At 43.6% G+C, this 26,938-nt stretch overlaps 1 protein-coding gene across 1 annotated transcript; it reads right to left on the minus strand.

Moving 5' to 3' along the window:
* Window positions 1-7: 7 nt before the first annotated feature.
* Window positions 8-26,938, minus strand: LOC148148617 (putative G protein-coupled receptor 139). The gene is made up of 3 exons (XM_087992345.1): window positions 26,724-26,938; window positions 7,869-8,179; window positions 8-906 (listed from the first exon to the last, which is right to left on the minus strand). The coding sequence occupies exons 1-3, from the start codon at window positions 26,936-26,938 to the stop codon at window positions 8-10; spliced, it is 1,425 nt and encodes a 474-aa protein (XP_087848471.1).

A 26,938-nucleotide genomic window follows, 5' to 3' on the forward strand; every position in this document is an offset into this window, starting at 1 on the left:
TACCTCATCATTTGATGAATTTCACAATTTGAGTAAAAGGGTATTTTACAATGCTCTTAAGCTGTTTCCTGAACTTAGTCTGGGTCACAACATATATACAAGTGTTTGTGCAGCAACTTAGGAGCTGGAGAATGAATCCGATATCACGTACAAAATAATGTAGATGTACGGCCCGATACCCCATTTGACTCATGCGTTTCCATAGAGAGTATGCCATAAACACTGACCATAACAGGATGAAATTCCCTGAGATAACAAACAATAAAATGATGGACTTCCTTCGAGACCCCATTTCTGGGTCACTGGGATTCTCCCCACTGCTGTGAGCCCGAAGTCTCCTGCGGGCTCTGCTGGCCACTAAAATGTACCTGACACTTAAAGCATTGAGCAGCAGAATCAGAACAAATGGCACTGCTGGGTTCAGGATATAATGGAGGCACTCGATTGTTCCCCAGGCTGGAGATGAGAGAATATCAGTTGGTACTGAACAAAACCAGGGCTGATTCCTGAGCAAATACTGAGATGTGAACATAAAGTACCAGAAAATGTTCTTCAAACCACTCAGCACAGTCACTGTTCCCAGAACCACAGCTGCTGTCTTCTCAGTACAAAATTTAATTTGCAGATTTGGGCAGCAAATGGCCACATATCGATCAAAGGTAAAAGTGATGGTAAACCAGACAGAACAGTCGGTGGCTGCATAAAGGAAGACAGCGTGGATATTACAGATGGGGATGGCCCGTATGAAACGTACATTTCTCTTGTAAACAATTGGAATGTGTCTCAACAGTGGATCGAGGATAATAACCAGGATATCTGCTGCTGACATCGCCACCAGGTATCGAGTAATACATTTTGACAGACCACACTTTCCTTGTAACAGTATTATAATTGTTATGGTGTTCACTGTGAGGAAGGAAAATAAACAGAAAAAAATAATCAAGCTTCTGAAAATGTTACCAATTAAACAGAGTACATCATGTAATTTCTATTTGTGTCTCTCTTTCTGAAAAATGTATTGAGATATTTATTCCTATGTTCATCCAATCTACTGGATCAAAAAAAAAGCCATCAATTATGAACTCATACTTGGGATGAAACAGAAAATGAGGAAATGCAGTTTATAACAAGTGATGGGGAGATTGACACTACCCTGACAGGTTATTGAAATGTCAACAAAGGAATGCAGGAAATATCACAAAGACCATGAGAGATATGCTTCAGTTTCTGAAGTAGAACAGAGATCAGTGACCCTGTATTGGGGTGGTGGAAACATCCAGGTTCCTGTTCTTCATCTTTACAGAGTCATTCAGAATTAGTTTGGAAGAATCAGTCCCAGTTCTCCTTCATTGGTATCTGGTGATCATGGTGGGTATCATCACACATTTCCTGCTCCTGATCATCATGCAATGAAGGACAATTAATACAGGGCTATCTCAGTCTATGTTATAGTCTGACACCTATTCAGAGGTAGTTTCCTTGTCCAGCTGATTGATTTGAGACGGTAGAGTTTGCTACTTTGGAAAATTCTATCAAAGGGCTCTTACACATCTTCCACATGCCGCACATTGCTGCTGGGGTGCAGTGAGGGTGGAAGCTGGCAGTGTTTGTGGATGTGGTGCCAGTCAAGGGCACTGCTTTATTATCAAGTTACTTGAGAATTGTTGGACAGACCTCACCTTAGAAAAGTGAGGAGTATTCAATCACAGTCCTGACTTGACCTTTATCAATAATGGGCAGACTTTGGGGTATCAGGAGGTGAGATATATATCATAGAATCACCAATTTCTGACATGATCATGTAACAGTGGTAATTAGATAACTAGACCAGCTCAGTCTATGGTCTATTACAACACCTCCCCCCCTCCCCCAGGACGCTGACCCTGGGGAATTCATTGATATGAAGAGAAATGGTTACAATCTCTCTTTTTGGAGATACCTGACACTTGTGTGGAGCAAATGGCACTTGTCAGCTCAGGCCTGAATATTGTTCAAATGTTGTTTCAAATGGACATAGTGTTTGACAAGGAGAAAGGGAGGACTGCAGATTGTGGATATCAGAGACACAGAGCATGGTGCTGAAAAACACAGTCGGTCTGGCAGCATCCAAGGAACAGGAGACTCGACATTCCTGATGAAGGGCATTTAACTGGAACATCAATTCTCCTGCCCCTCAGTTGCTGCCTGACTGGCTGTGCTTTTCCAGCACCACACTCTTTGATAGTGTCTATCAAGGCAGAAAGGGGACTAAACATTGTGGAACAATCAACAAACATCCTGAATGCTGACCTTATGATGGAGGAATTGGAAATGATGAAGCAGCTGAAGATAACTGGGCCGAGAACACTTCCCTGAGGAACTCCTGCAGCGATGTCTTGGAGCTGAGGTGACTGACTTCCAACAACCACACCCATCCTCCAACGTGTCAGGAATGACCACAACCAATGAGAGTTTCATCCCATTTCTCATTATTTTTGGTTTCTTTCAGGTAAGACTTGGTCACTTCCTGCTTTGATGTCAAGTGCAGACTCTCTCACCTCAGGAGTCCAGCTCTTTTGTCCTTGTTTGGATATTAGTTGTTATGAGGTGTGGTGCTGAGCAACCCTGCAGAGCTGGACACCAGTGAACAAGTTATTGCTGAGGGAGTGCAGCTTGATAGTACTCTTGATGACACCTTCCACCATGTTGTTAATTCTGATCAGACTGATGGGGTGGTAATTATTTGTATTTGCTTTTTTCTATACTTTGAGATTTACCTGTTTAAATCCCTATATTAATAGGTGGTTGCCAGTTTTGTAATTGCACTGGAACAGTTCAACTCAGAGCATGGCGAGTATTGGAGCTATTAACCACTGACAAGATATTTTCAGAACCATTGCTATATCCAGTGCCTTAGCTGTTTCTTGTGTTATCTCCTGGTGAACATTAGATAACCTCTACTGAAGCACAGTCCAGCATGCAGACTACATACCCAGGAAATGGAAAGGGAGATTATGTTTAATAATCACCCCATTACCAGAAGGAAGCCATTCAGCCCATCAGATTTGCACGGGCTGTCTACAAGTTTGGACTTAGTGACAACCACTTGCTCTTCCCCATCACCCTGCACATTGATTTGATTTCAATAATCATTTCATCCCTTTTCATTGTCTCAATACAACCTGACCAACCTTCCTTCTCCATCAACCATCAAGTTAATTACTTATTAGGAATGGGACCTGAAAATTTATTATTTGTCAGAAACGGAAACCATCAGCTCAACAACTCTCTTTCACAGGATATCTAGTGATCCAAATTTACAGCAACATTCTAATAATTTATTAGGTTGGGCTAAACCTGCGGAGAGCTAAGATAACATTTCAGGGTGATGATGTTCTGTCAGAACTCTCAGCCTTTTCTGTCCTTATTTCGGACTTCCAGCATCTGCAGTATTTTGCTTTAGTTAAATCATTTTATAACTTTCCATTAATATTGACAGAATTTATCCGAAATCTCAGGAACTGTTTTGAGTGACCTCAATGCAATTCTGGGAATGCTTTCTCAACCCCCGTGGTGAATGGCGAGACTTTTGAAGAGTCTTGGATTGCAATACATCTCAAACTGGTAACAGGTCTCTGTACCTCAGTGTAGGATTCATTTTATTATGGCACTGTCAAATTAGTGATCATATTGTTCATTATGAAATTGTATTCTATATGTAATATAGTCAGAGAAGTGAGATGGATAGGCTCAACTGAACATTAGTTACAATTTTGTACAAGTCATGTGATGCGGTAAAATGTTGGAAAAGATTAATTCAGAGGATGTAAAGATCCTTTATTTCAAAGTTGATAGAACATGGATTTGCATATTAACCCAGTAAGAGCTGCAGACTGGAACAGCCAAAACAGTCGTGAAGAGGGACAAGTGCATCGTAGTCTCACTAATTGGTCATTTTAATAAATAAACAGCAAGGGGAAATGGACTTCAAAACCAGGGTATTATCACGGAAAGGACAGTTAGGTAACAAGTTAATTGAGTAGATACAGAGCTTTACTCAATATAACACAGAACCAAGCGGCAAACTGTGGATAAAGTAATGGTTTGTAAGGCACTAAACATATATCCTGAGGGAAAGGCAGCGATAGGCTGCAGTTAAGGGACAAGGTTGAGGACTGCAGCTTGAGGACGGGTGTTCCATTGTGAATGTGACAACTGACCACTGCCCTTTGCTCAGTATCACCACTTTGTGTCTATTGTGAGAAATGTAATCAAGTCTGTGAAACGTGTGAAAACGCTCATTATACTCATTTTTTTGAAGCTAATCCAATTGAAATTTCCTTTTGATTAGCTCTGCCACCTTGGTGTGTTATTGTAATTGACCTATGGCTTGCAATGACATGATAGCAAAGGTCAGAAGTTATATCAGTTTAAATCTGGTTAAAATCTTTACAATAAGGACAAGAAGGATAAAAAGAATACGATAGAAAGCAAACAGGAAATGCTGGAAATTCTCAGCAGCTCTGGCAGTGCCTGTGGGGAGACAGAGTTAACATTTCAGGCTGCTAACCCTTTGTCAGAACGGGAAATGTACTGAAACAGGATGTAAGCCAGTCATGGAAAGGAAGGGACAACAAATGAAAAGATCTGTGGTAACCCGGGAGACAGGAGACATTAGATGGGAGAAGGGATGAAAATGAAAAGCAAAATGGGATTGTACCAGGACAAGTAAAGGAGCAAAAATTATAAATAGGAAAATCCAAAATCATCATCAAAGATGTTTCCCAAATAATGGGACAATGTTTACATTTAACACTGAGTTCAACAACTTCAGATCAAAAGCTCGAAACCGTTCTATTGTTGCGACAGAATGATGATTTTGGATTTATACATCTTCAAGATATATCTTTTCTCTCTTTACCATTCATGACAATTCTTGCTGTCCTTTAATCTCTCCTGTCTTCCACCCAAGTACAGACCTTTCCATGTTTTCCCCAGCCATCTCATTTCCCTGCCCTATTTAAATAAATACCCCTGACCACTCTGAGTTCTGACTCCAGGCCTCTAACCTGAATTCCTATCTGCCTCACTCTCCATGGATGCTGCCCGATCTGTTGAGTACTTTGGGAGTTGTGGTTTTATTTCAGGTTGGCAGAATCTGCGGTATTTTACTCCATACGGGGAGTTAAATGTTGGACTCTCTGAAAGATTCCCACAACTCTAATAGGCCGGACAGAATTCAATTACGACAAAGCAATGATTGGAAATGAGTCCACTGCAAAATCAATGAAAACATAATCACAACTGACACCTCATTGTAAATCAGGGAAGTGGTACATCAGGTTCGGAGCAAAAGGAACACCTGAGGATGAGACATGGTTTTCCTCAGTAGATTGAGGAGTAAATAAACTAACAGGATCATATTGAATGGGAAAAATAACAGGTTACTCCTGTTCATATCATTGAGGATTGTGACAATGTTCCGATGGACTTTAATCAGGGTTGTGTTGAACAGATATTACACAGACTGGAGGCTTATAAACATCAGTGACCCTGTACTGTTCTACTGGGACTGGTGAGGTATACTTATGGCTCCAACTCTGAGTTGTAGGGCAACATTTGAAACTTTGATGACACGATCCGTGGAAATAAGTGAGGAAAATTGTACAGGAAATCAGGTTGCATTGACAGGCAGTGAAATGAGCAGATGCATGGCAAATGTGAGAGGTAACACATCTTGTCCAGAAGAAAATTTATTATCTATGAGCACACAGAGTCACAGAGCCCAGCAATAGCTTTGTCAGTGACTAGACCGAGTTCTGTAAGCCCACCATCAGGTTTAGACAGTGGACACTCTTGTTCAGTCAAAGGTATTGTTTGGACGGTACTATAGCTATAGCCTCAGATGGTTTCTGCATTCTCACTGATGTTGGTATCTGCACATAGGGCTTAGCCAGGCTGGAAACAGTGTAAAACAGCCACTGTTGCTCATGGGAGATGAAAGCGATTGGGTATGTAGTGGGGTCTACAGTGAGGGATTGGTATCTGCTTAATGTTCTCTCCTGCAAATCCTCCTTCCACGTGTCTCAGCTCTGAGCCATAGTGTCATAGAGCACACAAACAGACCTTACTGTCCAACTGGTCCATGCCAACCATGTTTCCTGAACGGAGTTCGTCCTACTAGCCTGTATTTGTCCCATATCCCTCTGAACCTTTCCTATCCATATATCTGTTCAAAATTACTTTAAATGTTGCCATTGTCCCAAACACTAACACTTCTTCTGGTAGCTCTTTCCATAGAAACACCACACTTTGTGTGATAAAGTTGCCCCTCAGGTCCCATTCAAATCCTTTCTTTCTCACCTTAAATCTGTACCCTCTGGTTTTGAACAAGTTTGCCAAATGCCTTCTTCATGACCCTGTCTACCTGTGATGCCAGTCTCATGGTACTACGTGCCTGTACCCCTTGGTTTCTCTGTTCGACAAGTCTCTCCATGGCCCTACCATTAACTGTGCTGACTCCTTGGTGTGGTTAACTACATGGGGGTGGTGTGGAGGAAGGTGTATTGCAGGTGGGGTTGAGCAGGTCATTGAATAAGCTTGTGTTGGAGTCGAGCTTCTCCAGTACAAATACAGGAACACTCTCTCATAGCCAACAGTTATGGCACCGTGACTTTGCCTGGCTTTGGATTTAGTCAGACATTGGTTTGGACGTACTCAGCAGTTTGAACAAAAGAGGGGTCATGGGTCACTTGGAGCATGGGAATAGATTGGCGCACAAGCAGTGAAACCAATAACAAGTCCAAGATCAGGCATTGTCTGGGTAAGTTAATCGTAATTGAGCAACAGCTTTGAGAAACAATGCAAGGCAAACTCTGAAAGTCCCCAGTTTACCTACAACTCTGTTTTCTTGGCTGCCAGTCTTGAGAGAGCATACTTGTTTACGCTTGATGTAGCAGGAATGGGGTGGGTGGGTGGCGTGGTCGGATATGTTGGTCAGGATGAGGAACTGAGAAGGTGAGTTGACTGAAAAGGTCCTTGTGATGAGACATACTGTGGAAACAGTGGCTATCAGAATCAGTGCCAGGAAAGAGCATGAGGTTGACAAAACTTGGGTTCAAATCCCTCCTATTGGAAGGATGTTGTGAAACCTGAAAAGGTCCAGAGAAAGGTTACAAGGATGTTTCGAGGGTTGGAGGATTTGAGCTACAAAGAGGGTCTGAATAGACTGGGGCTGTTTTACCTGCAGTGTTGGAGACTGAGAGGTGGCTGTAGAGAGTTTTAAAAATCATGAGGGGTCTGGATAGGTTAAAAAGACACGGTCTTTTCTCTGGTGCAGGTGAGTCCAGAACTGGACGGCATAGTTTTAGGGTGAAAGGGGAAAAGTTTAAAAGGAACCTAAGGTGGAACTGTTTCATGCAGAAGGTGGTGCGTATCTGGAATGAGCTGCCAGAGGAAGTGGTGGAGGCTGTTCTAAAATTACAGCATTGGGATGGTTATATGAATACGAAGGGTTGAGAAAGATATGGGCCAGGTGTTGGCAAATGGAACTAGATTAGGTTGGAATATCTGGTCAGCATGGATGGGCTGGACTGAAGGGTCTGCTTCCGTGCTGTACATTTCTCTAACTCTTTGACTCTAAATGGATCGGTAAGATTCTGAACAATCTCACTGATCCTCATGACTTGGCCAAGGATGGGGTGAGCGTCAATGGATAACGATGAATGACAAGAACATTAATAGAGTGAAACATGATTTTCAGATCTAATGGGCGGACATATCTTCAGCAGGGACTACAGTAACAGCAGCAAGGAGGAGAGAGGAACTGGCAGGAAAAGCGATGCAGTTAGTCATGACTTATAGAGCTAATAGCAGGGCTAGAGATTTACCAGGAACACCAACAATAACAAGGGTGGGATAGTAAATGTGCTGAATAACCAGGAGTATATAACGGATCCGGGTTGTTAATGACATCAGGTGGTAATTTGCAGAAATATAATCAATTGTTGCTGAGAAACTCCTGCCCATTGTTGTAAAATTCCGATCTTCTGTGTTCAGATTCCAACCCATGGTTGTAAAATTCCAATCTATTGTTCTCAGGTTCGAATCTCTCTTCTCCCGAGCTCCCAGTCTCTGCAGCTGTCGGTCCCTGTTAGTGCTGGGGGTGATGCTGGAGGTGATGCTGTCACTGATACCATAGCTTCGTACATTGTAAGGAATTTGTAATTAATAGAAGAGGGAAACCCTCCTGGGACACAATTATAGTCCACAGAGTTTGGCATTAAATGCAGTCACAAAGCAAACAGGTTCAGTTGAAGCGTTTCAATCCAGTAAAGTATTTCCCATGACAATCGGACTTGTACCCACCTTGGACAATATGTTTATGAGTTACTGAGAGGACAGATCGAGGCATTGACCATAATGTTTCATTTCTCTGGAGATATTTAAGTGGTTCCAAAGAGATGGATGATTATGTACAATGAACACCTCCTCAAAAAAATGTGAGAGGAATAATTGCTGTTCCTCCAGCCAATAACAAGGAGAGAAGAACGAGGAGCAGGGGTAGGCTGTCTGCCCGTTCAAGCCTGATCCACCGTTCAATAAGATCATGGCTGGTCTTTTCATGGCCTCAGCTCCACTTACCCGCCCTCTCACTGTATCCTTTAATTCCTTTCTTTTTCAAAAGTATCGATCTTTGTTTAAAAACATTTACTGAACTCGTGTCAACTGCTTCCCTGAACAAGGAATTCCATGGATTACCAACCCTCTGGATGAAGACATTCCTTCTCAACTTAGTCCTAAATCTGCTCCCTCGAATCTTGAGGCCATGTCCTCTCATCCTAGTTTCACCCTCCAGTGAAAAAGTCCTTTCTACTACTATCTTGCTTATTTCCTTCATAATTTTATATTTTTCCAGAAGAACCCCCCCCCCCTTATTCTTATGAATCCCAATGAATATAATTCTAATCCACTCAGTATTTCCTCATAAACCAACTCCCTCAAACCTGGAGTCAACCTAGTCTCCTCGAGGAACCCCCTCTGCACCCCCTCCACTGCCAGAATATCGTTTCTCAAGTAAGGAGACCAAAACTGCACACAGTATTCCAGGTGTGGGCTCACCAGCACCTTGTACAGCTGCAACATTACCTCTCTGCTTTTAAACTGAACCCCTTTAGTAATAAAGGACAAAATTCCATTTTCGTTCATAATTACTTGTTGTACCTGCAGACCAACCCTCTGTGATTCATGCACAAGGGCACCCAGGTCCCTCTGTATAGCAGCAAGCTGCAACATTTTACCATTCAAGTAATAATCTGTTTTACTCCGACCAAAATGGATGACTTCACATTTATCAACATTGTATTCCATCTGCCAGATCCTTGCCCACTCACAGCCCACTCACACAGTGTATCTATGTTCCTCTGCAAAGTTTCACCATCCTCTGCACACTTTGCTCTGCCACTCATCTTAGTATCAGCTGCAATCTTTGACACCCTACACGTGGTCCCCCACTCCAAGTCATCGATATAAATTGTAAATAAGTGCTGTCCCAACACCGATCCCTGAGGCACACTGACTAGTCACTGGTTGTCACAACCATCTTCCTCTTTGTCTGGTCTGACTCCAACCACCGGAGAGTTTGTCCTCCATTGATTCCGGTTTTGCTCGGACCCCTTGATGCCACACTTGGTCCAATTGACCTTGATGTCACAGGCTGTCCCTCTCCCCTCCCCTCTGGAGGGGAGGCTGTCCTCCCCTCAGCTCTTTTGTCCATGTTTGAACCAAGGCTGTAATGAGGTCAGGAGCTGGGTGGTCCCGGTGGAACCCAAACTGGGTGTCACTGAGCAGGTTATTGCTGAGGAGGAGCTGCTCAATAGCACGGCTGATGTCACCTTCCATCACTTCACCAATGGACTGATGGGACGGTAATTGGCCGGGTTGGATTTCTCCTGCTAAATATGTACATGGCGTAACTGAGTAATTTTCTACTTTGTCGGGTAGATGCCAGAGTTGTAACTGTACTGGAACAGCTTGGCCAGGGGAACAGCAAGTTCTGAAGCACACATCTTCAGTATTATTGTTGGAATGTTGTCAAGGCCCATAGCGTTTGCAGTGTCCAGTGTATCCCATAATTTTGTGATATCACATGGAATGAATCAAATTGGCTGAATATTAGAGTTTGTAAGTTGGGTACCATTGGAGGAGGGTGAGATGGATCATCCACTCAGCAGTTCTGATGGAAGATTCCTGCAAATGCTTCATCCTTATCTTTTGCACTGATGTGTTGGGGTCTTCCATAGTTGAGGATGGGAATGTTTCTGGACCTACTCCTCCAGTGAGATGCTAAATTGTCCATCGTCATTCACGACTGGATGTGGCAGGACTGCAGAGCTTAGATCTGATGCCTTGATTGTGGGATCTCTTAGCTGTGTCTGTGACTTGCTGTTTATGCTGATTGGCTTGCAAGTAGTTCCGTTTGGTGACTTCATCAGGTTGACACCTCATCTTCAGCTGTACCTGTTATTGCTCCTGGCATGGCCTCCTGCACTCTCCTTTGAACCAGGATTGATCCTGTGGCCATGGTTGAGTGGGGGATGTGCTGGACCGTGAGGTCATTGCGCTGCTGTTGATGACCCACATCACATCATGGATGCCAATGCCTTAGTTGCTAGATCTCATTTCGCACGGTGATAGTGCCACACAATGGAAGCTATTCTCAATGTGAAAGTGGGACTCTGTCTCCTTAAGGACTGTACGGTGATTGCTCTTCCTGCTACTGTCATGGACAGGGGAGTCTGCAGTCAGCAAATTGGTAAGTGTTAGGGACCAGGCCAGACCCTCTCAAAACATTTCAAGAGAGTAGCTCAGAACTTAACTGTGATCATTTTTTATCGGAGGTATATTGCGGACATTCCAGAAGGAATGCAATTGATTAAACCATGTAGTTTTGAACAAAACAGAGTTTATTTACAAGATTGCTGAAAGACAACAGAATACCAAATAACTTACCCGATCTGAAAACCCAACAAGCTGGCCCAACATAATGATGCTGATCCAAATATTTACAACATTCCCACTCAGCACACAAGGTAAACTCAAACACAGGGTCTTCCAAGAGAGATGTCAGAGAGAGAGGAGGATCAGCATGGGCCTGCTCCTTTGGGTCCAGCAGCTTGAAACCTTCCTGACTGCTTTCAGTGAATAACCAGACTGCCAAAACCAAACCAAACTAATCTTGTATGAGTGAACCAGATGGGTTTTGCCATGGTCATCTGTATGTTCTTCACTGCAGATTTTATTTTTAAATAGAATTCAAATTTCATCATCTTCTGTGGCAGGAGTTAAACCTGGGTCCCCAGATCATTGGCTGAGTTTCTGGAGAGATAGTTTTGTAATAATACCATGAGACCTCCCTGCCTCCATTACATGGAGGTCTCGAGGATATTTCTTGGAGATTTATAGAGGACTGTATGGAGGGGTGTAGAGGACTGTATGGAGGGGTGTAGAGGACTGTATGGAGGTGTATAGAGGACTGTATGGAGGGGTATAGAGGACTGTATGGAGGTGTATAGAGGACTGTATGGAGGGGTATAGGAGACTGTATGGAGGGGTATAGAGGACTGTATGGAGGGGTATAGAGGACTATATGGACGGTATAGGAGACTGTATGGAGGGGTATAGAGGACTGTATGGAGGGTATAGAGGACTGTATGGAGGGGTATAGAGGACTGTATGGAGGGTATAGTAGACTGTGTGGAGGTGCATAGAAGTTTTTGTTGAGTTCTAAAGAGAACTGCATGGAGATGTAGAGAGAATTTCATGGAAGTCACAACAGCAAATCTTCTTAGAAGGCGAAGGAAATTCAGCACGTTCATAAGGACTCGCACCGACGTTTATAGCTGCACCATAGAAAGCATTGTATCTGGGTGCATCACGGCTTGGTACGGTAACAGCTCTGTCCAGGACCATAAGAATCTACAGAAAGTTATGAACACAGCCCACTCCATGACACAAACCAACCTTCCATCTACCGACTCCATCAATAGTTCTCAATGCCGCGGAAAGACAGCGAACGCCATCAAAGACCCCTCTCACCCGGTCAGACTCTCTTCCAATCTCTTCCATTAGGCAGAAAATGCAGAAACTTCAACACATATAGCCACAGCTTCTTCCCTGCTGTTCTTAGACTGCTGAATGGACCTCTCTAATTTCAAACCTAATGCTGATGTGTTTGTACATCTCCTGTGTAGCTGTAACCCTATTGTATCTCGATCTGTCGAAATACCTAATGATCTGTCTGTATGTTATGATTCTTAGAACACACAACATTATACTGCAGTACAGGCCCTTCAGTCCTCGATATTGTGCTGACCTGTGAAAACAATATGCAGCTCATCGAACCTACATTATTCCATTATCATCCATGTTCAGTTAATGACCATTTAAATGCACTTAAAGTTAGTGAGTGTACTTCAGTGCAGGCAGTGCATTCCAAACTGTCTGAGTAAAGAAACTACCTCTGACATCTGTCCTATATCTATCACCAATCAATTTAAAGCTATGTCCCCTCGTGCTAGCCCTCACCATCCGAGAAAAAAAAGCTCTCCCTGTCCAACCTGTCTAATCCTCTGATCATCTTGTACGTCTCTATTCCGTCACCCTCCACCTACTTCTTTCCAAAGAAAACAGCCTCAAGTCCCTCGGCCTTTCCTCTTAAGACCTTCCCTCCATACCAGGCAATACCCTGGTACGTTTCCAATGCTTACATGTCCTTTCTATAATGTGGTGACCAGAAATGTACACAATATTCCAAGTGCGGCTTCAGCAGAGCTTTGTACAGCAGCAACATGCCCTCATGGCTCCAAAATACAATCCCATAACCAATAAAAGCTAACACACCGTATGCTTTCTTAACAGCCCTATCAACCTTGGTAGCCACTTTCATAGAACATAAAACATTACAGCACAGCACAGGCTCTTCAGCCCTCGATGTTGCGCTGACCTCTGAAATTAATCTGATTCCACTCTAACCTACACCGTTCCATTACTTTCCCTATGTATGTCCAACGCACATGTAAAGGCCCTTAACATCAGCGAGTCTACCTCCTTTGCAGGCAACGCATTCCACACCCCGACTACTCTCTGAGTAAAGAAACTACCTCTGATATCTGTCAAACATTTATCACCCTTGAGTTTAATGCTATATCGCCACGTGTTAGCCTTCACTATCTGAGGGAAAAGGCTCTCACTGTCCCCCCTGTCTAATCCTCTGATTATTTAATACGTCTCGATTTAGTCATCTCTCAACCTTATTCTCTCTAATGAAAACAGCCTCAAGTTCCTTAGCCTTTCCTGTTCAGACCTTCCCTCCATAGCAGGCAACATCCTGGTAAATCTCTACTTTCCAAAGCTTCTACATGCTTCCTATAATTCAGTGACCAGATGGGCATGCAATATTCCAGGTGCGGCCTTACCAGTGTCTTTTACTGCTGAAGCATGAACTCATAACTCCAAAACTCAATCCCCCTCCCAATAAACACCAACACACCATATTCCTTCTTAACAACCCAATCAACCTGAGTGGCAACTTTCAGGGATTTATGCACCTGGACAGCGAGATCTCTCTGCTCATCTACACTGCCAAGAATTTTACCATCAGCCAGGTACTCTGCATTCCTGTTACTTCTTCCAAAATGAACTCCCCCACATATTTCCGCATTAAACTCCATTTACCACTTCTCAGTCCAGCTCTGCATCTTATCAATGTCCCTCTGCAACCCACAACATCCTTCAGCACTATCCACAACTCTGCCGACCTGAGTGTAATCTGCAAATTTACTAAGCAATCCTTCTCCGAACAACTCCAGATCATTTATAAAAAATGACAAACAGCAGTGGCCCCAAAACAGATCCTTGCAGCACATCACTAGTAACTGAGCTCCAGGATGAGCACTTCCCAACAATCACCACCCTCTGTCTTCGTTCAGCTTTCCAATTTCTGATCCAAACTGCTAAATCACCTTCAATCCCAAAACTCCATATTTTGTGCAATAGTCTGCCATGTGGAACCTTATCAAACACCTTACTGAAGTCCGTCTACACCACATCAACCGCCTTACCTTCATCCACCTGTTTGGTCACCTTCTTGAAGAACTCAATAAGGTTTGTGAGGCATGACCATTTTGACAGAACCATTTTGACTATCCCTCATCAAATTATTCCTTTCCAGATGATTATAAAACTTATCTCTTATAACCTTTTCCAACATCATACCCACAACCGAAGTAATGCTCACTGGCCTATAATTACCAGGATTGTTCCGATTCTCCTTCTTAAACAAGGGAACAACATTTGCTGTTATCCAATCTTCTGGCACGTCTTCTGTCGACAGCTATGACATAAGATTCAAAGCTAAAGGCTCTGCAGTCTCCTCCCTGGCTTCTCAGAGAATCCGAGGGTAAATCCCATCTGGCCAAGAGGCCTCATCTATTTTCAGATCTTCCAAAATTGAGAAAACGTCTTCTTTGTTGACCTCAATCCCATCTAATCTTGTAGCCTATATCTCCATATTTTCGCTAACATTGCCCTTTTCCAATGTGACTACTGGCGAAAATTATTTATTGAGCGCTTCCCCTATGTCCTCAGATTCCACACAGAATTTTCCATTACAATCTTTGATTGGCCTTAATTTAGCTCTAGTAATTCTTTTCTTCCTGATATACCTACAGAAAGCCTTAGGGTTTTCCATGATCCTATCCGTCAACAACTTCTCATGTCCCCTCATGGCTCTTCTTCGCCTCTACTGCCCACAAAACAAAACCTTTCACTGTACTTAGGGACATGTGACAACAATAAATCAAATCAAATGTTGTACATGGGTCTGAAAGGGTTAATACTGATTGAGTGTAAAAGGGACAACCCACAGCAATCAGGACATGGTGGGAAGATCGAGGACGAGTCAAACAAAACATCGGATCCTTCTAACAGTCTCTGTTACAGTGGACAACACATCCTTCTGATGTGTAAATAATCACTGAGAGGCAATGAGCTATCCCCTGTATGGTATGTGAGTTTCACGTTCTAGTTAGGGACCAATTCTCAGGCCTCTCGTATATCTAGAAGATTGGAAGTAATTGGAGATATAGGATTTAGTATAAAATTTATATAATCTTGTGTTTTTAGAGAAGCTTTACAACTCTTCACATTTGTTAATCTTACACAAGGGAAAGAGGCCACTGTTTCCTTTCCAAAGCAGTCTATATAAAGTAAGCCATCTTTTACAGTCACACAGCTGCACTGAATCCCAGAGCAGTACCACACCAGTCTGTGGGTCGCAACAAAGCAACTACATTAGAAAACACATACATTATGCTGGAAGTGACAAGTAAATAAAGCACTTGAGATGTTTTGTCTCAAGGCAGGATGTGATTTTGTACCCATGCGTTAGGTTTCAGACCCAGTTTGATGCCTGTCTGGTATTTATGATGAGGCTAACTGGGCAAACGAATGGCTGCAAGGGGATCAGGATTAGGAGCTGAATATTCAAGGATTTACTTCCTATCGAAAAGATAGGCAAGTAGACAGAGGATTCAGGAACTGGGACACAATATACACCAGGAGTTAGGAAATGCAAAGTTACAGTGATCATAGGGGATTTCAGGTGGACGAGGAAAATCAGGTAGGCAGTGGAGTGCAAGAAAAGGAATGTGTGGAATGTCTACAAGATGGCTTTTTGGAGCAGTTTGTGGCGGAGCCCTCTAGGGAACAGGCAATTCTAGATTTAGTGTTAAAAGCAAATTTTTAGTGTTGTTCAGTGAGGCAGACTTGATAAGGGAGCTTAAGGTGAACGGACCCTTAGGAAGCAGTGATCATAATATAATTGAATTTACTCTGCAATTTGAGAGGGAGAAGATAAAATCAGAGGTAACGGTATTACAGCTGAATAAAGGCAGCTCCAGAGGCATGAGGGAGGAGCTGGGGAGAATTGACTGGGAGAGGAGCCGAGCAGGAAAGACAGTGGAACAGCAATGGCAGGGGCTTCTGGGAGTAATTCAGGAGACACAGCAGATATTCATCCCGAGGGAAAAGAAATATGTTGCAGGGAGGATGAGGTAACCATGGCTGACTCGGGACGTCAGGGATTGCATAAAAGCAAAACAGAAAGCATATAATGTGGGGAAGGGCAGTGGGAAACCAGAGAACTGGGATACTTACAAAAAACAACAGAGAGTATGGAAAATAAAGAACATGAAAGCATGGGAAGGGTTAAAGTATGAAGACCACTGGCAATCTGTGCTCTGTGGAAGGCAGGATGGGATAACCATAGTGGAACATTCTTACACTAATTAGCAGAGTAAGGTTAAGGCTGAAAGATCACTATGGCGTGATGAGATAACACAAGTAACAAACTAAGTTTCTCTGTTAAGTTATTATTATAACAGAATATTTGGCACATGACATTAAAATATCTAATTAATAGTTAGTAAAGTCAGCTTGAGACAGGAGACTATTGTAATAGATGGAATATCTAAATATCTATCGTGACAAGTTAGGCTTGAATGGAAAGATCACTACAGCAAAGTTAGCAATAAATATCTAACCGTGACAATAGAATAACATTAAGTAGAATGTACAACTAAAGAGATAATGGGAACTAAAATCACTGGCTTATTGTGTAGCTAGAGTGAGGTACTTTGATTAATAAAGTTGGACATGCTGATAAGCTAACAGAAACATAATAAAAAAATAATAAAAATCCACAGACCCTGAGGTTCGTGGGCATTCGAGAAACTGTTTTCTCAGTGTCATGGTTTTTTGTTTGCAAATAAAATACCTACTTCTAGAAGAACTCTTTGCATCTCCTGGTGTTTCTCTATATTTTCTCCACAACAAGGGCAACAAAAAATAGAAATAAGGAGGGAGAAGATTAAATGTGTGGGTAAACTAACCTACAATATAAATGAAGACTGTGAGTTCCTTTAGATACATAAAGAGCAAAAGAGAGGCAAAAATGGATATAGAACTGCTGGAAAATGACACTGGAGGGATAGTGGTGGGGAACAAGGAAATGGCTGAGGAACTTACTTTACATCAGTCTTCATGGTGGAAGACAACAGTAATATCCCAAAAATACAAGACAGTGAGGAGGCAGAGTTCGAAATGGTGGCCATCACCAAGGAGAAGGTGCTAGACAAACTGAATGGCCTGAAGGAGGATAAATCACCTGGACCAGATGGACAACACCCCAGGATTCTAAGGGAGATAGCTGAAGAGATAGTGGAGCAAAGTCAGCATGGTTTCATCAAGGGAGGGTAATGTCTGACAAATCTTCTAGAATTCTTTGAGAAAGTAACAAGCAGGTTAGACAAAGGTGAGTCAATGGATATTATCTGCCTGCACGTCAAGAAGACCTTTGACAATGTGCCTCACTGGAGGCCACCGAGTAGAATAAGGGTCCATGGTGTTGGAGGCATGGTGCTAGTGAGGATCTAAAATTTGAATTTAGGGTATCGTCAGAAGCAACAAGTATATGTAGACTTTTATTAAGCACAAAATGGCTTTTCAAATTAAAATAACAGAACAAAGTGTCTTTAGATTTTTCTTAGACACTGTGAACTTGAACTGATGTTTTGCTGAGTTGGTTGTATTTAGAGAAAAAAGAAAACAATGGAGTTTTCATGATATGAAACATAAGACAGTGATTTGGTATTTGAACTAACCTTGAACTAGAAAGCACGGGATAATTGGCGCTTAAAAGAATCTGTTTCTCAGGAAGTTTCATTGGAATAACCTGCTGTCAATCATGTCACCTTATTACTTTTGATTGGTCTTTTCTTGTAATTAAGGCTGTGCTGTCTCTTAAAAAATAAACATCTCAATAATGTGTAATTTTCAAATGTAACTGCTCTGACCACTCCCAGTTCTGACTCCAGGTCTCTAACCTGAATTCCTGCCTGTCCCACTCTCCATTGATGCTGCCAGATCTGTTGAGTACTTTGAGCATTGTGTTTTTATTTCAGATTAGCAGAATCTGCAGTATTTTATCCACATGGGGAGTTAAGTGTTTGCCTGGCTGATAGATTCCCTCACCTCTTATAGGTCATACAGTATTCAATTACAACAAAGCTATGATTAGAAATGAGTCGGCAACAAAAGCAATGAAAACATAATCACAATTGGCTCCTCATTGTAAATCAGGGAAGTGGTACATCAGGTTTGGAGCAAAAGGAACACCTGAGGATGAGACATGGATTTCCTCAGTAGATTGAGAAGTAAATAAACTAACAGGATCATATTGAATGGGAAAAATAACAGGTTACTCCATATCATTGAGGATTGTAACAATGTTCCGATGGACTTTAATCAGGGTTGTGTTGAACAGATATTACACAGACTGGAGGCTTATAAACATCAGTGCTCCCGTATTGTTCCACTGGATCTACTGAGGCACATTCTGGGTTTTCGGGCAACATTTCAAACTTTGATAACATGATTCGGGGAAATAAGTGAGGAAAATTGTACAGGAAATCAGGTTGCATTGTCAGGCAGTGAAATGATAGGATGGATGGCAAATGTGTGAGACAACGCATCTTGTTCAGAAGAATATTTATTATCTGGGTTTACACATGGTCACTGAGCCCAGCAATAGCGTTGTTAGTGACTGGACAGAGTTCTGTAAGCCCACCATCGGGTACTGACAGTGGACTCTTTCAAACAGTCGAAAGTATTGTTTGGACTGTACCGTATCTGTAGCCTCGGATGGTCTCTGCATAGCCAGGCTGGAAACAGTTTAAAACACCCACTGTTGCCATGGGAGATGAAAGCGATTGGGCATGTAGTGAGGTCCATAATGAGGGATTAGTATCTGGTTGATGTTCTCTCCTGTCAATCCTTCTGCTATTTGTCCTCAGCTCCGGGCCATAGAGTCACAGAGCAGAGAAACAGACATTTCTGTCCATGCCGACCATGTTTACTGAACTGAGTTAGTCCTATTTGCGTGTATTTGTCCCATATCCCTCAAAGCTTTACCTTTACCTTTACCTACATGTACCTTTTCAAAATTGATTTAAATGTTGTCATTGTCCCAAATACTAACATTTCTTCTGGTCGCTCTTTCCATAGAAACACTACACTTCGAGTAATAAAGTTGCCCCTCAGGTCCCGTTTAAATTTTATCGTTCTCACCTATAACCAATACCCTCTGATTTTGGACAAGTTTGCTAAATGCCTTCTTCACCACCCTGTCTACCTGTGATGCTACTCTCATGGTGCTATGTGCCTGCATCCCTTTGTGTCTGTGTTCGATAACTCTTCCCACGGCCCTAGTAAATACGTTGAATAGCCAGGAGTATATAACGGATCCGAGTTGTTGATTAGATTCCCTACAGTGTGGAAAAAGGCCCAACCAGTCCACACCGACCTTCTGAAGAGGTAACCCACCCAGACACATTTCCCTCTGACTAATTCCCCCAGTACTATGGGCAATTTAGCATGGCCAATCCACCTGAACGACATATCTTTGGACTGTAGGAGGAAACCAGAGCACCTGGAGGAAATGTACACTGACACAGGGAGAACATGCAAACTCCACACAGACAGTCACCTGAGGCTGGAATCAAACCTAGAACCCTGGTGCTGTGAGGCAGCAGTGCTAACCACTGAGCCATTGGTTAATGACATCAAGTGGTAATTTGCAGAAATATAATCAATTGTTGCTGAGAAACTCCTGCCCATTGTTGTAAAATTCCGATCTTCTGTGTTCAGATTCCAACCCATGGTTGTAAAATTCCAATCTATTGTTCTCAGATTCGAATCTCTCTTCTCCCGAGCTCCCAGTCTCTGGAGCTGCCGGTCCCTGTTAGTGCTGGGGGTGATGCTGGAGGTGATGCTGTCACTGATCCCATAGCTTCGTACATTGTAAGGAATTTGTAATTAATAGAAGAAGGAAACCCTCCTGGGACACAGTTATGGTCCATGGAGTTTGACATTAATTACAGAAACTAAACAAACCAGTTCAGTTAAACCCTTTCAATCCAGTACACTATTCCCCCAATGGAATAGGACTTGTACCCACCTTGGACTGCACGTATGTGAGTTACTGAGAGAGGGAAAGATAAAGGCATTGACCATAATCTTTCAATTCTCTGGAGATATTGAAGCGGTTCCAAAGAAATGGGTGATCGCAAACAATGCATCACTGTTCAAAAAAATGTGAGAGAAATAATTGCTGTCATTCAGCCAATCATAAAGGCATAAAAACATAAGGACTAGGAGCAGGAGTAGGCCGTCCGGCCCTCCAAGCCTGCTCCACCATTCAATAAAATCGTGTCTGGTCTTTTCCTGGACTCGGCCCCATTTACCCGCCCTCTCACCGTATTCCTTAATGCTTTTATTTTCAAAAATATCTACTATTGCTTTAAAAACATTTACTGAACTAGCATCAACTACATCCCTGGGCAAGGACTTCCATAGATTACCAACCCTCTGAGTGAAGAAGTTCCTTCTCAGTTCAGTCCTAAATCTGCTCTCTCTAATCTTGAGGCTGTGTCCTCTCATCCTATTTTCACCCTCTGGTGGAAACATCCTCTCTACTTCTATCTTATATATTCCCTTCATAATCTGATATGTTTCCACAAGATTCCACCCTCACTCCTGTGAATCCCAATGAATATAATCCTAATCCACTCAGTCTGTCCTCATAAACCAACCCCGTCAACCCTGGAATCAACCTGGTTAACCTCCTCTGCACCCCCTCCAATGCCACTACATCCTTTCTCAAGAAAGGAGGCCAAAACTGGACCAAAAGGAGTACTCCGAGTGTCGCCTCACCAGTACCTTGTACAGCTGCAACATTACCTCTCTGCTTTTAAACTCAATCCCTTCAGCAATGGAGGATAAAATTCCATTTGCCTTCCTAATTACTTGTACCTGCAGACCAACCTTCTGCGATTCATGCACAAGGACACCCCGGTCCCTCTGCATAGCAGCAAGCTGCAACTTTTTACCGGTCAATTAATAATCTGCTTTACTGTTACTCTTACCAAAATGGATGACTTCACATTTATGAACATTGCATTCCATCTGGCAGATCTTTGCCCACTCACTCAGCCCACTCACTCAGTGTATCTATGTTCCTCTGTAAAGTTTCACAGTCCTCTGCACACTTCATTCTGCCACTCATCTTGGTGTCATCTGCAAACTTTGACACCCGACACGTGGTCCCAAACTCCAAATCATTGATATAAATTGTAAATAATTGCTGTCCCAACACCGATCCCTGAGGCACACCACTATTTACTGATTGCCAACCAGAATAGCACTCATTTATCCCCAATCTTTGCTTCCTGCTCGTCAAACAAGCCTCTATCCAGGCTAATACACTACCGTAACACCATGGATCTTTACCTCATGCAGCAGCCTTTTGTGCGGCACTTTGTTGAAGGCCATTTGGAAATCTAGGTACAACATCTCCACTGGGGCCCCGTTGTCCACCTTGCTTGAAATGTCTTCAAAGAATTCCAAAAGATCTGTCAAGCATGACCTGCCCTTCATGAATCCATGATGCATCTGTCCAATGGGACAATTTCTATTGAGATGCCCTTCCATTTCTTCCTTAATAACAGACGCAAGCATCTTCCCCACTACATGGATGAAGCTCACCAGTCTATAATATCCCATCTTTTCTTTATATCCCTTTTTAAGCAGTGGAATCACATTTGCTGTTTTCCAATCTGTTGGGACTGCCTCAGAATCGAGTGAATTTTGGAAAATTACCGCCAGTGCACGTGGTATTGTTCCCGCCTTTTTTTTAGGACCCTGGGCTGCCTTCCATCAGGGTCAGGAAGCTTATCTATCCTTAGCTCCATGAGCTTACCCAAAACTAGCTCTTCTGTAATAATGATTGTTTCCAGGTCCTCACCTACCTTCGTCTGTTTGTCAATTACTGGCCTGTTATTAGTGTCCTCCTCTGTGAAATCTGAGACAAAATACCTGTTCAATGCCTCGGCCATTTCCTCATGTCCCATTACTAAATGCCCCTGCTCATCCTCCGAAGGACCAACATTTACTGAAGCCACTCTTTTTTTCATTGTATGTATTTGTGTAAACATTTGCTGCCTGTCTTTATATTCTGCACCAGTTTGTTGTCATGTTCTATCGTACTTTTCTTAACAGCTCTTTTTGTGGCTTTCTGTTGGCGTTTAAAGTTTTCCCAATCTTCTAGTTTCCTGCTGTTCTTAGCCACTTTGTGTGCCTCCTCTTTCACTTTGATAGCTTCCCTTATTTCCTTAGACACCCTGGGCAGATTACCCCTTTTCTTACAGACCTTCCTTTTCACTGGAATACAGTTTCCCTTCACACTTTGAAAGATTTCTGTGGAAGTCCTCCAATGCTTGTCAACTGTCCCACCATGAAAGTTTTGTTTCCAATCCCCTTCAGCCAGGCCCTCCCTCATTCTATTACAGTCCCCCTTGTTCAAACACAGGACCCTGGTTTTGGATTTTGTCTTCACACTCTCCATCTGTATTCTAACTACACCCACACTGTGTTTGCTCCTTCCAAAAGGCTCCCTAACTGTGAGGTCATTAATTATTCCTGTCTCGTCACACAGGACCTGGTCTAAGATAGTTTACTCCCTCGTCAGTTCCATTATATATTGTTCAAGAAAACTAGCACGGATATGCTCAACGAACCCCTCCTCACAGCTCCCCTTCCTGAGCTGGTTCAACCAATCTACATGTAGATTAAAGTTCCCCACTATCATAGCCGTACCATTTTTACAGGCCTTAGATATTTCTTTGTTTATTTCCCAACCCAATGTGATGGCATTATATAGACTCCACCTATCAGTGACTTTTTCTTCTTAGACTTTCTAGTTTCCGCTCAAATAGATTCAACTTCATTCTCCTATATCATCTGTCAGCACTGCCCTGATGTCGTCCTTGAATATCAGAGTTACATCACCTCCCTGAAATTCCTGTCTGTTCTCCCCAACAGACTGGTATCCCTGGATATTTAACCCACAGTCAATCAGTTGGGGCACTCAGCCTCCCCTTGTTTAAAGTAAGCACAGCGTCAGTGACATGTTGTCTCAGGCACTGACAGCAGCGGAGCATATTGAAAAGCTGTGGTTCAGGGTGAAGGGAGACACATTGATTGATTGATTGTCACGTTTCCCTCAGTGCAGTGAAAAGCTTTGTTTACAAGCAATGCAGGTAGATCACAGTAAGCTGGGATACACAGATCATAGGGTGAGTAGAGACTTGAACAGAGGCGTACAGGTTACATCCCAAAGGGTGTGCACGAGGCAAGATCAACATTAACAAGGTCAGCGTGATTTGAAGTTAGAGATTCCATCCATCAGTCTAATAATGGCTAGGAAGAAGCTGTTCCTGAAGCTGCTGGTGGGTGTGTTCAAGCTTCTGTACCTTCTGCCTGATGGGTGAGGTTGTAGGAGATCATCACCGGGGTGGGAGGGGTCTTCAAAGATGTTGGCAGCCATTCTACGGCAACAAGCCATGTAAATGGAGTCCATGGATGGAAGGTTGGCTTCCGTGATGGTCTGGGCTGTGCACACAACCCCCTGTAGTTCCTTACCGTGCTGGGCAGAGCGGTTGTTACACCGGGACAGGATGCTCTCTGTGTTGCATCTGGAGAGTTTGGTGAGGGACCTTATGGACAGGCCAAATTCCCAGAGCTGCCTGAGGAAGAGGATGCGTTGTTGTGCCTTCTGGATCATCACATCTATGTGGGAAGGCCAGGACAGCTTGTCGGTTATTGTCACTCCGAGGAACTTGACACTCTCCACCCTCTCAGCCTCAGCTCCATTGATGGAGAAGGAGGCATGTTCTCCTCCTTTCTTTCTGACGTCAATGATCAGTTATTCAGTTCTGCTGATGCTGAGAGAGAGGGTGTTCTCACTGTACCAGGTCACTAAGCCCTCTATCTCCTTCCTGTTGTTTGATATCCATTCTCCCACAGTGGGGTCTGCAGCAAACGTGGAGATGGTGTTTGTACGGACTTTAGCCAGACTGCCGTGGGTGTACAGGGAGTGCAGTAGGGGCTGAGAACACATCCTTGGGGAGCTCCAGTGTTGAGGGTTATCGTGGAGGAAGTGCTGCTGTCTATCTTCACTGATTGTGGTCTGTGGGTCAGGAAGCTGAGGGTCTAGCTGCAGAGGGTGGCGCCAAGTCTCAGAGTCTCTGAGTTGGGCCTCCTAGGGGTCATGTAGCCGATGCCATTCCAGGTCGAGATCAGGACGCAGTGGGGTCAGGGGTCAGATCGTGGTTCAGGGTGTCCATGTGGGTCCTTTGGGAAGCCAATAAATCTACTCTGGATCCTACAGGATGACCAGCAATGAAAGTACTCAGGCCTGAGCCACCATTGGATCATCAATCCTGTAAGTGCTCAATGCTGCCTTGAGTGATGTGAGCACTAACAAGAAGGTTGGGGAAATGTGGCAAGAATGAAAGCACCAGCTTGAGTTGTGAAAAGTATTTCCAATTTCCCCGTTTCTGCTTTAAACAGCGATTTCTGAATCTCACTAGTGAGGGGTGACCACTTCATTTTCATGCCGTTCTATTTCATTTGGAGCTGATCTTGTCTCATTTCGATGGAGATTCTAATCTTTCCTTCAGTTCCTATGGAAACCAGATGGTGCCAGTTCCCAACAGGAAAGCCTGGGCAGTTACCTGGAGGCAGGAGCTCACTGTTTGCTTCTCCAGGTCTTCATCCATCTCCACCATCAGCACCATTTCACTGCATGCTCCATCGACACTGTCCTCTCCCACACTTTGTCGGTGTGTGTGGGCATCACCAAACCCCAGCCCCACCACATCATTCTGGCTGCTTTCAGATTAACTCACCCTTCACTGTGGAGCTCAGAGAGAATGATGTTGTACCTGCTTCTGCCAGGTTGGTTCACAGTCAGGGGCATGCACACATTTCATGCATCAACATAGGATGCATCATCTGGCTCTGAGTGAAATTCTAAAGCCTCATTCATGTTGCATTTACTTGTGGGCTGTCAGGTGTATCTGAGTTTGAGTGCAGAGTGACAGGCATCACACAATGCAGGGGATGAATCTGTATGGTGGACAGCACAGAGATGTGTGGAGGACATTATTTATTCGTGGATGGGATCTGGGCATCATTTGCTGGCCAGTATCTATTGTCCATCTCTAGTTACTCTTGAGAAGGTGGTGGTGAGTTCCTTCTTGAACCGCGGCAGTTCACCTGCTGTGGGTTGACCCACAATGCCATTAGGGAGGGAATTCCAAGATTTTGACCCAGTGATAGTCAAAGAACCATGATGTATTTCCATGTCAGGATGGTGAGGGTCTTCGTGGGGAACTTGAAGGTGGTGTGTTCCTAAATATAGCTGTTCTTGTCCTTTTCGATGGAAGTAGTTGTGGGTTTGGAAGGTGCTGTCTGATGATCTTTGATGATTTTCTACTTTGCACTTTGTAGATACTACACACTGCTACTACTGGGCGTTAGCGATGGAGGGAGTGGTTGTGGTGCTTATCAAGAGGTCTGCTTTGTCCCGGATGGTGTACAGCTTCTTGAGTATTATTGGGGCTGCATCTATCCAGGTGGGTGGGGAGTCTTCCATCTCACTCCTGACTTATGCCTTGGAGGTAGTGGATAGGCTTTGGGGAGTCAGGAGGTGATTTACTCACTTTGGTACACCTCGCTCGTCTCTGACTTACTCTTGTAGTCACTGTGCTTATGTGGTGAGCTCAGTGGGAAGGTTCTTATGGGGACCTTATCATGAAGCAGCTGGAGATGTTTGAGCCAATAACACTACTCTAAGGAACTCCTGCAGCGATGTCCTGGAGCTGAGATGACTGACCTCCACAACCACAACCATCTTCCTCTGTGTATGATCGGAATCCAACCATCGGGGAGCTTGTACCCAAGTGATTCCAGTTTTGCTCAGACATTTTGACGCCACACTTGGTCCAATTGGCCTTGATGTCACAGGCTGACACTCTCACCTTCCCTCTGGAACTCAGCTCTTTTGTCCATGTTGGAACCAAGGCTGTAATGAGGTCAGGAACTGGGTGGTCCTGGCAGATCTCAAACTGGCCAGGGTATTACTGATCAGGAGCTACTCAATACCACTGCTGATGTCAACTTCCATCACTTCACTGGTGGTCAAGAATTGACTGATGGGGCAGTAATTGGCTGGGTTGGATTTGCCCTGTTAAATATGTACAGGACATACTTGGGTAATTTTCCATGTTGTTGGGTAAATGCGAGTTTTGTAACTGTACTGGAACAGCTTGGCTAGGGGCACGGCAAGTTCTGGATCAGATGTCTTCAGTATTATTGCTGGATGTTGTCAGGGCCCATAGCCTTTGCAGTGTCCAGTGTCTCCCACCATTTTGTGATATCATGTGGAGTGAATTGAATTGGCTGAAGACTGGTATCCGTAATGCTGGGGCCTATTAGAGGAGGGTGAGATGGATCATCCACTCAGCACTTCTGGCAGAAGATCCCTGCAAATGCTTCATCCTTATATTTTACACTGATGTGCTGGAATCTTCCATCGTTGAGGATGGGGAAATTTGTGAAGCCTGTTTCTCCAGTGAGTTGTTTAATTGTCCACCACCATTCACGACTGGATATGGCAGGACTGCAGAGCTTAGATCTGATACATTGATTGTGGGATCACTTAGCTCTGTCCATCACTTGCTGTTTGTGCTGATTGACATGCAAGTAGTCCAGTTTGGTGGCATCACCAGGTGGACACCTCATCTTCAGCTGTGCCTGGTGTTGCTCGTGGCTCCCCTGCACTCTCCATTGAACCAGGGTTGATCATCTCTCTTGATGGGGTCATGGCTGAGTGGGGGATATACTGGGCCATGAGGTCACAGATTGTGCTGCTGTTAATGGCCCACGTCACATCATAGGTGCCAACTCTTGAGTTGCTCGATCTGTTTGAAGTCTGTCTCAT

This window comes from Chiloscyllium plagiosum, unplaced genomic scaffold (assembly GCF_037043375.1).
Source record: "Chiloscyllium plagiosum isolate Xiang-an unplaced genomic scaffold, Cpla_swu_hap1 HiC_scaffold_12, whole genome shotgun sequence".
Taxonomy (NCBI): domain Eukaryota; kingdom Metazoa; phylum Chordata; class Chondrichthyes; order Orectolobiformes; family Hemiscylliidae; genus Chiloscyllium; species Chiloscyllium plagiosum.

What these genes read in the sequence shown, in the direction of transcription:
- LOC148148617 (XM_087992345.1), bottom strand. Translation starts at nt 26,938, where the DNA reads ATGAGACAGACTTCAAACAGATCGAGCAACTCAAGAGTTGGCACCTAT. An exon ending in GAAGATGAGGTGTCCACCTG is followed by an intron (nt 8,180 to 26,723) that starts GTGATGCCACCA and finishes CAATGTACGAAG; the next exon opens with CTATGGTATCAGTGACAGCA. An exon ending in TGTTATTGTTGGTGTTCCTG is followed by an intron (nt 907 to 7,868) that starts GTAAATCTCTAG and finishes CCTTCCTCACAG; the next exon opens with TGAACACCATAACAATTATA.